General features: G+C 40.1%; 1 protein-coding gene across 1 annotated transcript; it reads right to left on the reverse strand.

The window, feature by feature from the left end:
- Positions 1–34: 34 nt before the first annotated feature.
- On the reverse strand, positions 35–16,632 carry SRPX (sushi repeat containing protein X-linked; the record flags this gene model as incomplete). Its single annotated transcript, XM_029087264.1, has 5 exons — positions 35–156; positions 2,052–2,178; positions 8,927–9,103; positions 9,720–9,911; positions 16,569–16,632. Coding segments are annotated over 5 exons (682 nt in total), but the record flags the coding sequence as incomplete, so codon positions are not given.
- Positions 16,633–17,186: the final 554 nt, after the last annotated feature.

The raw sequence follows: 17,186 nt of genomic DNA on the forward strand, positions 1-17,186 counted from the left end.
ACCACTAGTATATAGGGTAAAACATCGTTCTTACCTCTGACTTTAACAAGAAATTTGCAAGTGCCTTTGTTTTCAGCTCTGTCGTACACAGTATATTGGATTTTGTGGTCGCCTTCTGGAAAATGTGACCCTGGTGGCAAGCCTTTCAAAATAACACTAAAACAGAAGATAAAGCGGGACATGCATTCATAAATTCACCAGTGTTTTCCTACTGAAAATGCTGTAAAAGCCTGAAGAGTTTCATTTGTGGCACGCTAAGATTGGCTGTCTGTGCTGCATGACTGAAGACTGAGAGTAAGCAAAGGAAGAAGCTGGGCAGCAGATACCAAAGTATTTAAACTTGCTACCAACAGCCCACCCTGGAGTCCTACAAAAGGGTCCCACCCTGCTAAGCCAAGACAGGCAGAGTGGGCAGGGCCTGCTTGCTTCCTATAAGACAATCCATAGTGTAACCAAGCATCATGTCATGCCCAAAGGAACTTGAGCTTTCTTTTCCTTACATAAGGAAAAATCGAGATAGATCCTCATTTTGTATTGTGAATAATCCACTTCCAGCCTCTTAAAATGGGGACGTACCCCATCTGGCTGCTCTGTGCTGCTCCTATGATTGTCACTTGTCACTGTTCAGATGTACAGAAATAGAATAGAAAGCCAGATTTATTGTCACAGCAGAAGGGTGTGGTGATCCACAGCAGCATTTTCACCTGGAATTTGCTCCTATCCTGCAATCACAGCAGGAGAATTCAGACACATTGAATGTATCCTCAGTACTGAAGCAGTGAGGTTGAGCAGTGCTCACATAACGGAAAAGCTTATGTATTCCCAGGACTGTGAGACTCAGTGTATTTAAGGAAAGCACTGCATACTCTATAAAACATCACAGTTTAGCAAGGTTTTATAAACACAGAAATGTGATTTATGGAAAAGCTTCCATGGATTCAACAGCTAGCCTCTTTTGGGCTGGGAACAGTTACTCATATGACAAAGTCTACATGGGATATTCCCCATTTTTTTTGCCTGCCAGACATTACTTCATCAAAAAGACTTTGGAATTTTGTTATTCTGACACTTTTCAAAGTTTTTTATTTTATCGGGCTTAATTTTTTTAATGCTGTTAATTGCTGTAGAATTATTACATCAGTCCTTAACAGCAATACTGTTTTTGATTGTGCAATGAATTCTTCTTTCTGATATTTAAATTACTGCAATAAAAAGGCAAGGTCACTGTGTCTTTCAGCAGCTTTTCTGTATTCATATAAAACTGTAAACATCTTTAAGCTTACAACTTTGAGCTTTTAAGCTTGACTAGTCCACTAATATACCATTAAAAGATGTTGTTTGCTTACTGAAAGAAGTAGATTTTCTATACTCTTACCATTGCAATAATCTAGATAGATTGACATAAATCCTACATGATAAAGATAGGAAAATCAGAGACAGTGGTACCGTCACAAGTACACCTTGCTCTTCTGGGAAAAGTGACTGTGAAACCATAAAAATGGACAAGGAAATTTTGAAGAAAGCATTAAGTTTAAATCCAATGTTGAAAGCTACCAACGTTTCAAGAAAGAAGCGTAAAGATGGTTGCAGATCTTATTTTGTAACACAATTCACCAGGGTTTTTTTTTTTTAAGACAGTCAAAATTGCCTCTGCTGCTATGTCCAATGCACTATTCCCTTTTCATTGTTATGTACAACAGGTAACTTGTAAGAAAATTTGTTGACTATGAGACCCATAAAGAAGCTCTGGAAAAATTTCAGAGGTGCAGTCAAAATCCTATTGTTGATTATTCCATCAGCTCTAAAATAACTGCAACAATCTGCTATCCTTCATGTGGAAGCAAGTTGCTGAATGATTCACCTCTAAGTTGCCAACTTTTTCAGTTAAACATGCAATTCTTTACAGGCTGATGACATGTGACTGCTATAAATAAGCATCTTGGATGAATTAAGGGGAAAGGGTACTTGGTGACTCTCATCAGCTGAACTGCTAACCAAGGACTCTAGGAAAACCAAGGAGAAAATGCAAACATCTACAGATTTGCACCTACTCTGTCAGAATCCCATCAGCAGTGTCCCGTCCCTCTGGGGTGTCCCAGAACACTCTGGCCGTCAGCTTGTTGGGCTCTGCGGTTTTCTCCTTCACGCTGGGGCACTGGATTCTCGGAGGTTCAGTGTCTGTTGAAATAAATGTCACAGAAATGGGCACCTGTGCAACTGTTATAGCTCTGCAGTTCTTCACAGCTCTTGCCCTGCTATCAGCACAACCTGGGACCACCTTCAGCTGGCCTCCTCAACAATGGAGCTGTCTCAGCCTGTACATAACACCTTTTTTTAAGAAAAGTAAGAGATGACAATGATGAACCCCTTGCAATGTAAAAAAACTAATTAAAAGTAGTTATTGCAAATTTCTTTACACAGTCTCCAGTTAAAAAGCAGTGTCAACAAATGGCCCAAGATTGTAGCCGAGGAGCCAGGACATTCTGTTTATCTGCTCTTCCTCTCTTTGTTCATCTGTGCAATAGATATTGTGATTGAGAACATTTGTAAAGCACGCTGAACATATACATCTCTCTCTGCATGATCCCTTTGCATGTTACTGCTAACACATTGGTTATTTTTCCTGTGGCAATGGCAAAAAAAGAAACAACAGGAGACTGACACAATTGTCATTTTGCACAGAACTGCTGCTGCATTTGATTTTTTTCAAGTAATTCTTATAATAATGCCTTACAGGTAATACAAAACAAGAAGAATGTTTTTGAAAGCTTGTTTAACTGCTCCCAGAACACTGTGACTATTATTCAGGAGTAAAGGAACAGTGGCAATGATAAAAGACCCTGATAGAGAGTAAAGGTGATGCACAGCTATTCATCTTCAGCCATATTCACTTCCAATCCTGCCAGCATAGCAGAAATGCTTGGTTGAACCAAGCCCAAACACCATCATCACAATCATTAATTAAAAAGTCTACCTTTAATAGCTTAGGCTCATGTTTTTGACCATCTCTTGGGTTATGTCCAAAATGAAGTCTAAATCCATAGAAGCACATACCAGTGTTAAAAATGAACAAAGAGACAGGACTGCTCTTAACCAGTGAACAGAAAGCAATCCCCAAAATGCTGCTTAAATTTAAAGGGTGGCAAGCCTTGTCTTTCCATTTGCAGGGCAGGTACAAAGTACAATCTGTCTCGCTTTCAAAAAATAAAAAAAAACAATGAGAAAACATTTAGGTCTTTATAAAATGTCAAGTATACAAAATAATTTCATAAACCCTCACATTCTACAAGCTACACACAATGTTTTCTAACAGTTTAACTAGGGCAAGGGCAGCCCTGCCATAGCCCCTTCAAACTTTTAACAGTATTCCAAGACCCTCAAAACATAGCTTCTCTCTATTTCTTCCATAAGAGTTTTCCTCCAATCCCAAGCACTGCAGCTTTGTGAAGTGCTTCCATATAGGAAGCACTCCTGTCTTAATTTTGCACAGGAAGGAATGGGTGAGGCACAGGCAGGTAAGTGTCGTACCAGCATTATTCAGAAAACACCAGGAATACTGCGAAATACCTTACACAAATACCCATTTTTGGGAGAATAACCGTTAATTTCTTTGTAGGTCCTACTAGAAGGTGAAGCTAGCAAGAGTGGGTTACCACTACAGGGAGTGGAGTAATAAAAAATGAACAGCAGAATCCTCTAAACAGCTTTTAAAGCTCCCTGTACTTTACAAGAACACCCTTCACTAAAGTTACATAAGGCACTTAGTTCTTTATGGATTCTTTAACTTTTTCACTTTGTGAGTTCATTCACTCCTCCTTTCTTCATCTGCTACTGGATGTAAATGAGCAGGATTTTCAAGCATCCACTCCAGCTGTAGGAGCACTTTGTCTCCTTTCACTCCCTTATTTTTAGAGTACCTTCCCATTATGTGTGGAAACCTGCTCACATCAAAGCCAGCGAGAGGTCTGCCCCCCTGCTCTCAGTAACCTCCCCAGTATAGCTAAATCAGGGTAGGAAATAACTCAGTCTCACCAAGGCTGCTCCTGGCTCTGGTTAGTTTACTGTGGATACAACTAATCACTGTGCTATGGACAAAATACACTAAATAAATGTAATGCTGGAATAAAAGACAGAATGGCATTTAAGGACCCAGTATTTTAAGCACTTAATTAATCAGAAAGCTCATTACGCTATTTAGCACAGAGAAGACTGGTTGGTATGAACTGGTTTGGACTTCCACATTGTAAAGACAAACAATATGGTTACTGTGGGAACCAACTCAGCCTTTTTAGTTGGACTTAAAAATTCCTGGAAAGGATATTTTCTTTGGTCATTTCAGTTGCCTCTTAGCACTCAACTGTCACTAAAATAACCCTACCAGAAGAACTCTGCTTTGAAATGGGCCAAGAGAAAGCAGCTGTCTACCAAAGAGGCTCTGCAGTGGCCGCTGGGATGTGTTAAACCAAAAAGCACTCAGGTCTTTTTCCTTGTGCCCGCATACAACGTTGCAGCCAATCTACAGCTTATTAAGCACCTTGGCCACAGCCTGGCAGAAAGAAGACAGGTCTAAAAAAAACCTCAGCCCATTTAAATGCAGAGAAGGTGACCAGAGAACATCCAGACAAATGCACAAGTGACAAAACTGAAACACAACCCCCTCAAATAACCTTCGCTAAATGTATGACGTGAGCCAAGTGCCCAGCTGCACGTCAGAAAACTAAAGCTGGTTCCAAAACCAAACCCCAACAGAGGAAACCACAAGATTGCTGACTGCTGAGGAGGTTTTATCAGAGGGAAAAATCATCCTGCAAGCGTCAGATTGTCCAACTCTCTTGCTTAATAAGTATTCCTGGCCACAGCTGGAGCCAGGACACGCTGGAAGGTGTCTGACCCCGTACGGCTAGTCTTACGCTTTTACTACAGTGTCACTGCTGAGAGGCCGGTGAAAAGCCAAGCGGATTTATTTAAGCCATTTAGCAGGGCTATGTATTAAATGGGTGACTCTCGCCTGCAAGCTTTAAATCATGGTCAGGGAAACTGAGTTTTCATGAAAAATTTGGCACTGTTCAGCCACATTCTTGTAAGCTGTCGCTTTTCTTAGCTACTCAGCAGCAGCAACGGGCACTCTGGCTCCACACAGGGCAGTGGCATTGCAGACACGGAATCAGGAGGTCAGCAGTGGAACACCAAATTTTAAAGCAGTCTTTTGAACTTTGTGGAGAAAAATGCTAGGTTTTCAAACAGGTTTTAGATTATTTTTTTTTTTTAATACATACTTCTGGGACTGGCCATATCAACAATTTCAGAAAATTTAAAGAGCTTGTTAACTGCCTTTCTCAGAGTTTGTTAAAGGTTTATGTTTATTTGCGTGTGAATTTGGGATGACAAGAGGAAAAGAAACAGAGGAATGGTACTGAATGCCCACTGTTTGCTTATTCAAGAGTCCGTATGGGATAGGGAAATGGTCTGCTGCTACATAAACACGCTGTTATTACTGATTGCTGACGATATTAAACGATGGCTGAAAGTTAATTCAAAACATTAGACTGTGTCAAAAGCATAAAGAGACAAAGAGACTCGAAATCATAAAAGGGAGAATAAAAACCACTGTCCTGCTCTTCCCACCCCCCTGCACAAGGCATTGCTCTGTATTTCAAAACATCCATTATCAGGGCCTGTATAATTAATGGGTCAGAGTGCAAAGCTTGTTTCAGACATCTGTAGTTGGAAGCTGTTAGTTAACTACCTATCAATACAGTCTTAGGATGTGACAAAAGGATGACTTGGCCCGGTGACAGTCATTTACCACAACCTCTGTTATACAATCAGCAGGAAAAAAAAAATGAAACCTTTATAAAAGAAAAGACAGTGACAGTTTTCAATCTCTTAAAGGAAAATACCTATTTTAATCTACGTTACAGGGAATTAAGGATAAAATGGAAATATTACTCAAGTGAGTATTGGTATTTTTAGCTGATAACCAAAAGCAGCTGCATGTTGATCTTTTTTAATCAAAGTTACTTCAGCAACATGAAGGATATCCTTCCTCTTACAGGAGGGGGACAAAGGACAGTCTCCTTTGTTAAGACAGAAAATTAAATTCCAGAACTGGTCAAATTTGGGGGATTGTCCCTTTTTCTTTTTTTTCCCCTTAAAACATTTCATTGGGAAACTTTTTTGTTTCCTTTATTAGTTTAGGTCCAATGAGTAATTTTTTAACGGTTTTAAAAGCTGCTAACCTATTTCATTGCAGGAGATGATGTTTAAAATATAGCATTATGTTATGATCTCAAAGGTGGTGTTCTGGTGCTAGGGTTAAAGATGTGTGTGTATATAATATCCCTTTTTTATCTGAAACTACAGTTGAATGTTGTTCAGTATGGCACATATAACAAAATTAACTTTGAATTTGACTTTGGTTTTTTTAAAGGATAAAATGGATGCAGCTCATAGTGTTGTGACTCAACACTGATTTATTTTCTTGCTACTTTAAAATCTTCTCTAAAAAGAATATTCAAAACAAAGTTGAAAAGTGTAGGGTTTTTAAAAATGAATATTGTAAGGGCTGCCATAAGTGACTGCTAAAACATACCTAGTTTTCTTTAATTGGAAAAAAAAAAATTCCTTTCCCCCCTTTTAATGAATACCTGTTTCAGCAATGATATTAGCCTTAGGCTTTTCCTATCTGGATCTTCACTATTGCACTGTGAACCCCACAGGTTTTTTTGCAAAAATGCTAAGCAACTGCATTACAAAAGAATAGAGGAAAGTCCCTTGTTTTTAAGAAGACTGTAAATTCAGGTCTGCAAGTAATTTTGCCACACCTGATGCCAATAGTTGTGGTGTTCCCAGGACACTTCCCTACCTATTTTCAATGACATGGACTTTACCAGCCCATGCCTATGATCACATGTAACATCCCTACTGTACACAGTGCAACTTAACTGCTTATATGCTCAAGTAAGAAATAAACCAGCCTCTTTGCCTTTGCATTTCATTGCTTCCTCACCTTAATTTTACTCCTCAGCTGAAAGTGAGCTGTTCACACAGTTCTCTCCTGGCCACCGGTAAGCTTTCATAGGCTGCAGGTCACTGATGAAGTGATAAATAACAACAGATAGGACAAGAGGGAACGGCCTTAAGTTGGTCCAGGGGAGGTTTAGGTTGGATATTAGGAAAAAAATTTCACTGAAAGGGTTCTCAGGCATTCGAACAGGCTGCCCAGGGAAGTGGTGGAGTCACCATCCCTGGAGGTATTCAAAGGACATGTAGATGTGGTGCTTAGGGACATAGTTTAGTGGTGAGCTTGTCAATGCTAGGTTTACAGTTGGACTAGATGATCACAATGGTCTTTTCCAACCAAACTATTCTGTAATTCTATGACTTTTCTGTAACAACTGAACTACAGTAAGGGATACGCGTTCAATTGCAAACTGCATTATACTGTTAGGGTCATGTTTGTTCACAAAAAAATCTCTATCCCACCTATCAAGAGGTCAAAAGGTAACCTCATTAAACAGTTTGATAACTGCATAATTCACTATTTGCATATAGGAACTGTGTGCACACTATATTTGAAGGGGTCTTCTCCATAGCATGTGGTATTACCAGAACTTAAATCTATTACTTTTACTGGGTTACCTGGGACTTGCAATCATACCCTATGCAACAACTATCCTGCATTTTTTGAATCGAAAATAAGCATTATTGCTAACTTAGCCTCTTTTTTTGCTTAAGATTTACTTGCTTACTCTACCCTGCAAGACAGCATCCTCTGTAATAAGCACCCTGTTGCTGCAAAAAAAAAGTGCCAGGAAATAGAGGACAACATTTTATCATTCCCAAACTTAAAAGGGTTTGTTTTTCTTCCTCTGCCCACACTATTGAGAAGGAAAAAGCTTGTTTTGTAAATAAAATCAAGAGTCTAGACAGAAGCAGCAGGCTCATTTCTACATTTGTATAACACCAAGTAACAGGAAACCTGAACAAATTCTACGAATGTCAGGCCACAGTGGAGAGACTCCAAAGCCATTTGCTAACCTAGACTGAGCCACAGGCATTCTGAGGAAAACCAAGTTATCATACACAGAAAACACTGAGCACAAATACACTGCCACCCACAAGCTTAAATTACTGTCAGCCAATTCAGATGGCCAAAAACTACTTTCCTTTGTGGGTGGCTGCTAAACCTTTTATCAGAGACTTCCCAGAAACAAGAGCAGCAGCTGAGACTTCACTATCTGCTAAAGTCACATTAGTAGGAAGGAAAGTTAAATCTCAAATTATTTGTTTCTCTCACTTGTGATTTATGTATATAAACCCAATTATTCCAGATGATGTTCCCAGGAGACTACTGACTATGTGATGAAAATTGCTGGCATAACTAATGTTAACTAGGCTGAAATTTAGTTTAGCTCACTGCAACCATGCTGGTAACTACAATCCATTCATATTCCCTGGATATATTTGGAAACTATGATCACAAGAAAGAAAAGCAACAGGGGAGGTCAGACAAGGGGTTTAGTTTCAAACTTGTTTTATCGTTAAATTGCAGAGAGCAGGACAGACTCCAACACAGAGATCATGCTAGAAGCAGCAGCACAGTAATTACAGACTACCAAAGAGTCACCCAGGAGATCAGCAAAGGCTGTTATAAACATTGTAAAACACCAGCCTCATCTTTATTGAACTGATGACGCTTGGACCTGAGACCGTCTGCGTAAGGAAGATGGTCACCTGGGACTGAAAGTACTAAGAGACGGGGAGCACTCTGTATCCCTTGGAAAACTGTCCTCTGCTTCCTCAAAAGGGACGGGTGCTTTTTTTCCCCCAGGAAGTGGATAAAAAAGCATTCTGGAATTCATGTGGAAGACTAGGTACCTCAAGATGGAGACTTCCCAGGATGGAGACTAATCCCCCTACTTACCAATGCAGGACGCTGGCCGGCCACTCCAGACTTTGTTGTCCATGCAGGTTACTATACGGTCACCTTTCAGCTGGTATCCTGGTGAACAGTAGTACTCACACCTTGAGCCAAAGTAGGCACCATCTAAACACTTGAAGCCCCCGTTGGTTGGCATGGACAGGGTGGGGCAGCGTTTTTCTGGAATAGAAAACAAGAGATTTCTGTAAACCTGTTATCCCCCTTTAGAGTAATGTGAATGTGGGTATTCACATGACTGGAAATAAGGATGCAGCCAACAAACAAGTGGGAGAAAGTGATGTTCCACATGAGGTTCTCTACATTTTTCTACAAATGTTCTGCATTTGAAATTTAACTTTACATACACAGGGACCTAATGCAGTATTTATATGAGAAAAAGAAGACAAGTACCTATTCCTCTCTTCTCAGAAAATGTTTTACTGCATGAGCCCACTTAAGACACTTGATACAAATTGTGTCAGCTTACAAAATCCAAGATGGGCAAAATCTTAAAGCAGCTTTATGGGTCTATCATAAAATTACACCCACAAATCAAAATCCCACACTCTTCCCTGTCTTTGTCCTCTGCCAAGAGTATCTGTACCACTCATGATACTTATCATGCCCTGTACCACTGTAAGATCTTCAGCAACAAACCAATATACATATCTAAGCATAGTGTCAATGTTTAAAATGCAAATATAAATCCCAAGATCACTGTTTCAAAGGCAAGTAAAGTTTATTGTCTGTTGAATCTGAGGCACAAGTCGCTCGCACAGACTTCATAGCTACTTACGTTTGCACAGCACTTTCCCAGACCAGCGTTTGCTTGACTGACAAATTAGCTGCTGAGGGCCATGCAGTTCATAGCCTTTTTGACAGCGAATATCACATCTTGTCCCCAGTACATTCTTGTAATATTCTCCTTGAGGTGTCCTGCAGTTTGCATAACCATGTTTCACCTTAATGGGGGAGCACCACGGTGTTTCTAGCACAGAGCACAAAAAGACACTCACAGTACATCGCAAAATGTAAAAGGTCAGGCACAAACATAAAATCGCCTTCTTTATTCAAGGTCACAGAGAAGAAATGGAAAAAAAAGTCTTATATAAAAAGTCAGCAATCCTCAAACTGGAGAGGTAACAGTACAGCAAGGGGCACTAAGTCTTATACACCAGAAGGTCAGCCCTTCAAAGACTGGCAGCTCTTTTTTATTACAAACATTAAAGATTGGAGACATTAGACTGGGGGGCGAATGTTCTATAGTTTTTTGTCCATGGAATAAGTGTGCCACCATGTGGACAGCTTGATGACAACCAGACGTTTTTCCCCCTCTTTTTAGATGGATACACCTAACTTTTCTTTGGTAACAAAAGTTTACACTAGGAACACCTTTGGTCTAGCTGTAGTTATCATCTTAACAACATCTAGATTTCTCACTGCCCATTTAAAATAAAAAAAAAAAAATTCCATACTAGTTTGTGCAGTAAAGGACATTGCCTTGGCTGAACTCTGTGATAGTTCCAGCTCTCCCCCAGTTAGAAAGGATGTGACTTACATAAATCATCTTGCCAACGTGTCAAGCTTGCCTGTACACATCCTCCATGTGTCAGAACAACTATTCAGGGTTTACACACAGCTCCAGTTTTGCAAAGTTACTTTCCAAGTCAGCACCCAGGATTAAGGCTGAACTGGAACTTGTGAAGTGTGCAAGAACAGCAGCTCTCTTGTTGTTCTCAGCAGTACTGTGGTCCACACTGAAATATTCGAATGCTTTTCATATTGCCAACAAAATAGCCTTCTACCAGCAAATGGGATAATGCCATTGCCATGATTAAATCTGAAGACAAGTGCCCAATCCAACAGACTAAATGAAGAGCTTCTGAGAAAGATCTGACCTCATTCCTCTCTCTTTGGTAAGTAATTTGTAGCTTCCAAGTGCAAAATGCCTTTAGGCACAATGCATGTATTTGGCAGCACAAACCCCTGCACTTCCTACTGTCAAATCTTTCAGAAGGTGTCGAGGTTAATTCACAAGCATACTATATACTTAGCACATATTCAGAAAAGGGAACCCAAGCTGCAAAAATTTAAATCCTATTTTAAATGTTCTCAAAGGTCTGGACTTCATGTGTTAAACTCTTCACCTCAAAAGATGGGTAGAGGACTACCTCTCCCTAATATCATGGAAATGTAGCCTGAAGTATGAGAACTAGTTGCTCCTGGATGCAGGACAGTGACATGGATGCACCTGCCCAGTCAGAGGAAAGCTGGAATTTGGCTGGGACTTCATGGCTAATGCTCCTACCAAACTCATGGGAAAAAGGGAAACACACGTACATAAAACTGATCCTTTAATAACTAGTCAGGGCCACACTTCAAAATACTCAGGATATTGGTATCATCTCCTTGTGAGGACTCTACACCATACTGTGACACTGATGGGTGCAGTATCAAACAGAGACTTCCCCTTCCCAACCAAAGCTTCAAAATCTTTGCTTAGCTTTGACAACAGGGTGCACCGTGAAAGCCGTGCTTCATCTGCAGTGGGCAGCTTCTTAGTAGGAGTTTCCTACACAAGGAGTGACTAAGCCTGCTCCTTCTCAGCTCCAAGATTTGAAAAGGACGTAACAAGAAAGAGGGAGGGAGGGAAGGATTGCAAGACAAAAAGAGAAAGATGACAGGTCCTGAAATCCTGTGTGACAATGTGTGACGTGCGGGAGGTACATGACAAAACTTTCAAAGTATGCAAGAATGATGGGGAGAAAACAAAACAAAACAAACAAAACACAGAGAGTTTTAGCCTTCATCCTTAAAAAGTCACAGGAGACATTTAAAAATAAGTTCTCAATCACTTTGGCAGATATTCATGTCTAACTCTTAATTCCTATAGTTATTATGTACATTTTTCTACATGACTGAGATCAGCCCTACACATAAATAAACAAAAATCAATACACCCTGTTGTATTTCTCATACAAGGGATATTTATATTCTGTGCACAACATCTCTAGGACATATTTACACTTTCCCCATGGAAGCTACATTTTGCACCTACACTTTGCTGTCCTGGTCCTGAATCAAGACAAATAGCATCTGAGGACTAAAGTTGGAGACTATTGTCAAGCCTTTGACTAGACCAAGAGGACGTTCCTCTAGTCTGTTTCTGAAGCAGTCATATTGTACTGTGACATGCTTATTTTTGTATTTCACCAATACACATGAAAACCCTTTACAAGAGATGTGTAAGTGGCGTTATTCCCAGTGTCACCAAATATGCAGCAACTGAAGCAGGGGAAGCGAGCAGACTAGTCTGACAGCACGCAGCAGGTTAGGGGCACAGTGCAGTTCAGCTTTTTGGTTCAGCCACACAATCAACCTATCTCTGGGGTTTTTTTCCACCTATGGCCCTGTTTTCACAAAGTACTGAATGTCAAATACATCCTCCACTATTTACCTTACAATTATGAAAAAGTACTTTGGTGGAGAGTGGCTTTTGAGCGTGGTTTTGTTTTGTTTGTTTTTTTTTAACTACTTCCTGTCCTTCACCCTAAAGTCTATCCCATAGTTACCAAAAGATATTAAAAAAACCAAACAAAAAACACTGAAAAAAAAAAAAGTACTTTGGTGGAGAGTGGCTTTTGAGCGTGGTTTTGTTTTGTTTGTTTTTTTTAACTACTTCCTGTCCTTCACCCTAAAGTCTATCCCATAGTTACCAAAAGATATTAAAAAAACCAAACAAAAAACACTGAAAAAAACCCCAAAACATCAACTGACTTGGACCACTTTGTTGAGGGGGTGCATCAGTGGCTCACATTTTTCATGCTTGCTGTGAACCAAACTAAAACTGGGAGAGCAGGTGAGGAATGCGAGCTAATAGGAATAGAAGTCAAATCAGCTACTGCTGAAGGAACAAGTGATGACAACACTCATCTCTGCAGCCTCCTTAGCTGCCCACCCCACTGCCACTGGTGCAGTCTCAAGCATCACCTCTGACCACTCTCTGGGGGAAGCCACGTATGTTGGATTCACAGAGGCAGCCTCTGTCTCATTCACCTCCTGGAGAAACCCTCTTCCTCCTGAGCTAACAAGAGCTTTTCCATAATCTCCCCTTCAGTGAACTCATCCCCAAAATTTCAAACTTTTCTGTCCCACCTGTTCTTCTCGTGCCCTGAGACCCTAATCTTCAAATTTATCTTTTTTTTCCTCACTTGCTGTAGGATCTCCTTAACTATGGAGGAGGTTTCAGGTTTTCTGCAGAAGGTTTAAACCTGAAGTTAGTAGGAGAACACTGACTGAAGGGGCACAACAGGGGGGATGAAGACTGAGGTAGTCTTCATTTTGCCCCAGCCAGCTAGGTAATCCTTCAGCAAATTAAGTTCAAGGTATTTACACCTCCGGTTTTCCACATATATAAGGTGCAAACACACATGGCTGATTTCCTTTGTAAAGGGTGTTAAGACAAATACACTTTGCAACACGATCAAGAGGCTAATAAAATAAAAAAGACAAAGCAGCTGTTTCACGTATTGCAAATTGCCTGAGTTTTCTTGCAAATTTTTGTGGCTTTACAAACACACTTGCCTTGAGTAAAGAGCTGCACATATATTTAAAAAAACCCCAAACTGGCTAACAACTAACAAATGTAGTTTAATCCACAAACAGAATACTGAAAAAGAAAAAGCCTTTCCTGTAGTGTCATTGCAGCTATGGTGGTCTACAGAGAGAAACAAAGCAAGGCTCCTAGGGAGGGGTAATACAGCTTTTGCTGGACCAAATGATACTGTCAGAAAGAAAAACAAAACCAGACATGCTTTTGGATGTGGATAACTTGAAGAGCTTAGGAGGAACATCTGTTTGATCTGAAACATTATTATGCTTACTCTAGAACTGAATGTGATTAGAATAAAGTGGGTGGTGAGGCGGGGTTTGTAAGGGGGCAAATATCTGGGTTTAGACCAACTTTTATCACTGAAAAAAAAAACAAACCAAAAACAACCCAGCTAACTTGAAAAGCTTATGTGCCTGAAAGCACATCAAACGATACAACAAAGTTTTAGATCAAAGTTTGTTTATTTTTAAGTGAAGGCACATATTGGTTTTCAAAGGCTAAGCAGCTACATGGAGTATTAGTGGAATATTAGGGCTGGGTGGGGTCCTGAGAGGTCACACAAGCTGTTCCCTGCCTCAAGACAAGATCAGCCGTGTTCCTGAAGGCTTTGGGAATAAGAAAAGCTACAGGTTTCCCAGGCACCTCTTCTGGAGCTTCAACATCTGCACTGGGCTCTGTCCTCCTAACTGAAATTTGAGTTTTTAGGTACCAGGACCTACATAGTGGTTTTTTGTTGAATAGAAAGTTTGCACCATTCCTCAGCAATAAAACAGCCTGCGTTATCACTTAGTAGTAAAACATTTCAGGGACTCAATCCTGCTTTTGAAACTAAGGGAAAACAGGCAGCAAGCAGAAATGGTTGAAGGCACAATGTTGCCTCTACAGCTAGGGCTACTGTTTGATCATTACATTATTTGAGAAAACATTAGGAATGGGGATCATCAGAGCAGTAGCCCTAGGGCTGTGATGACCACAGGAACTGATGTCTGGGAAGCCCTTCCTCATCAAATATGATCCGAGACAGCCATGCCGAGTGGCAGGAAGGAAAGCATTTTCTAGAGCATCATTTTCCCCAAACCCTCAGCCCTGTTTAAACACCAGCCTCAGCTGAGCACTTCCTTCACAAGCAGCATGCAAAGTGACCGGCTGTGCTGTTTCCTGCTGGTACAGCAGCCAACAGAGCTGAGGGTGCACTGGGGAGGAAGGAAAAAACTCTTTTAAAATGCTGTGGGCACAGAAAGTCTCGGCGATGTTTCTCTGGAAAGCTGAACAAGTTGAAAAACATCCAGATGAAGACAAAAGGGTTTGGTAGGAGGTTGATTCCCCCGCCTCCACCCCTACAGTAAACTGCAATGTTTTGTTTGCAGATGCCAGAAGATGGATTTGTGTACTCGCTCGCACTGTTTAGTGAGTACGTGTGCAAAAAACCCCACTGCTGCTTACGTACGTTAACATCAGTTAAGAAAATTCATTTAGTTATTTGTTACTGGGAAGTTTTATTTGCAGAGCAATGGGCCATACCCAAAATGCTGGACTACACATATAAGGAGAAGCTCTGAACGTAGCTACTCAGCCCATTTTCCCTTGCTTTGTCTTTCTGCACCCCCTTCCCCCCAATACCACCTTAAATAAGTATGCTAATGAAGAGTGAGCCTTTTCTATGCCAGTACTTTATACTCTTAGATTCACATTGTCTGATCTTCAACATTTGGCAGTAGCGCTTCCAAACTCTGGGCAGTTTTTAATATCTTTGTGAATGAGTCATTATGTTTCACTTACCCCAGTGACATTTTGGCTGACATGAGTATAATCCACTTTGGATTGCCATATAAAAGGAATTTACACAGAATCTGCATTTTAACTACTTGCCTGCCCTGGCATGAACTGGCATTGATTTGTCTTCATGATCTCTGGACTTCTTTTTCTATGTGTCTACAGAAGGTTACATCTTAAAAGGCAAAGAAAAATGAGTTTACCTAAATAAAGCTTTAGAGAAATATTTTTGCATGTGTTTGAAAGCAAAATTTTATACTGAAGGACTTTATTGGAAGGAATGTAAGACATTTATGAAAACAGCAACATAGCCGTAGCATCTGTGCTTTCCTCTCTGTTGTTCATAAACATCTGAATTACTTTATGACTTACCTCTTATAAAGACCCATTGATTCTTTGAAGAGAATCAATAATGCACAACAAGACACCAACGCCCAGTATTTTCAAATAATTACAATGATTATGTTACAATTCTACCATGTCCACAGATGAGTTTACTAAAAAGAAATACAGTTACTATTTAAAGTGACAAATTAAATGCTAAGTTTCTTTACTGTCTAGGCTTCTGAGGGATTTTGGCAGAGGGGTGCTGAAACAGAAGCAGACTTTTTAAGAAAATGGACACAGTAAATGGAAGATTTACTGATAGTGACAAAAAACTTCTCAGTCTTGATGAACGGCAAAATCTTCTAGAATAGGGAAAAAACCCAGCTGAATTTGCTTTATAAACATGCCACTCCATTCACTCATTCATCCAGCTACATAATTTGTTTTTGGAATGTACGTGTTCATTTGTTAAACACACTTCACTTGGCATTTCAGGTAGTAAAGTCAACCTGAAATGCAAACAGTTTTATGAGGGAAAAAAAAAAAGTCATGAAAATCAAGTTCTCTTTCATGTACTTCTATACATCACCATCAGTAGGCCCAGGTTTTGAGTCAGCTTATCACTGATGGTTTTGTTAGAATGCATGAAGAAGAAAGAGAAGCTCTTCCTAGATTTTCATGATTTAACAACATGATCTTTCAAGAGCAAAGGCAGTGTGAAAGTTACTTACTCAGGTGCGTAAAAGAGTGGCGATCAGTACTTGGTCTAATTTTCATTGTTAAAAAAAGGAGAAATTAAAGCTTGATCTAAAAATCCATGACAGAAACCATGGAGCTAGATCACCAAGATTTTATAATCCGTGAAAAGAAAAAGAACGAAGCTTTCTCTCAGCAATCATCTGGTCCTCTTTAGCACATAAGCAAAGCATTCACCTTTATATCTACTGCGTGCATACACATCTTCATCATCTTCAAGGGGTGAATATCCCGATCCTAAAATACAAAATAGAGAAAAAAAAATGCAGCAAGAAAGGAAATACAAATTAAGAATAAAAGAAAGCTTTGCGAAAAGACATGCAAGATTAGGATGCAATAATCTATGCAATGCCATCAGCACGGGCTTCTCTGAAGCTCAGCTTCATAGCAGACCCAGTTTATAGTGAATGTGGAAGGGGCAAACTGATTTAATAATCAAGCGATATAGTAAATCTCTCTCACTGCTCCTAGAGCAATGCTGTGCAATGCTATGTTGCACATGCCAAGTCACAGCCCCTCTGTTATGGAAAGCCCACCTACCACAAAGTTGATCTATTGAGCAGACACAACAGAGGAGGTACAGGTGAAGGGGCACATCAAAGGTTTCACTATAAAGTGGTTCCATAGTGTCAGTGGCTGTTAACAGCCATCAGGCCAAACAGCAGAAGTAAAATGTGCGTAACTCAAGAACAACCCTCTTTTACAAACTGTATGATCTTCATACCAAAACACTGAGGTGCATTACCTGCAAACACAAGTTACACTCAAAGCAAAAACACTGTCTGGTATCAAGTG

Source organism: Antrostomus carolinensis, unplaced genomic scaffold (assembly GCF_000700745.2).
Source record: "Antrostomus carolinensis isolate BGI_N321 unplaced genomic scaffold, ASM70074v2 scaffold2811, whole genome shotgun sequence".
NCBI lineage: Eukaryota > Metazoa > Chordata > Aves > Caprimulgiformes > Caprimulgidae > Antrostomus > Antrostomus carolinensis.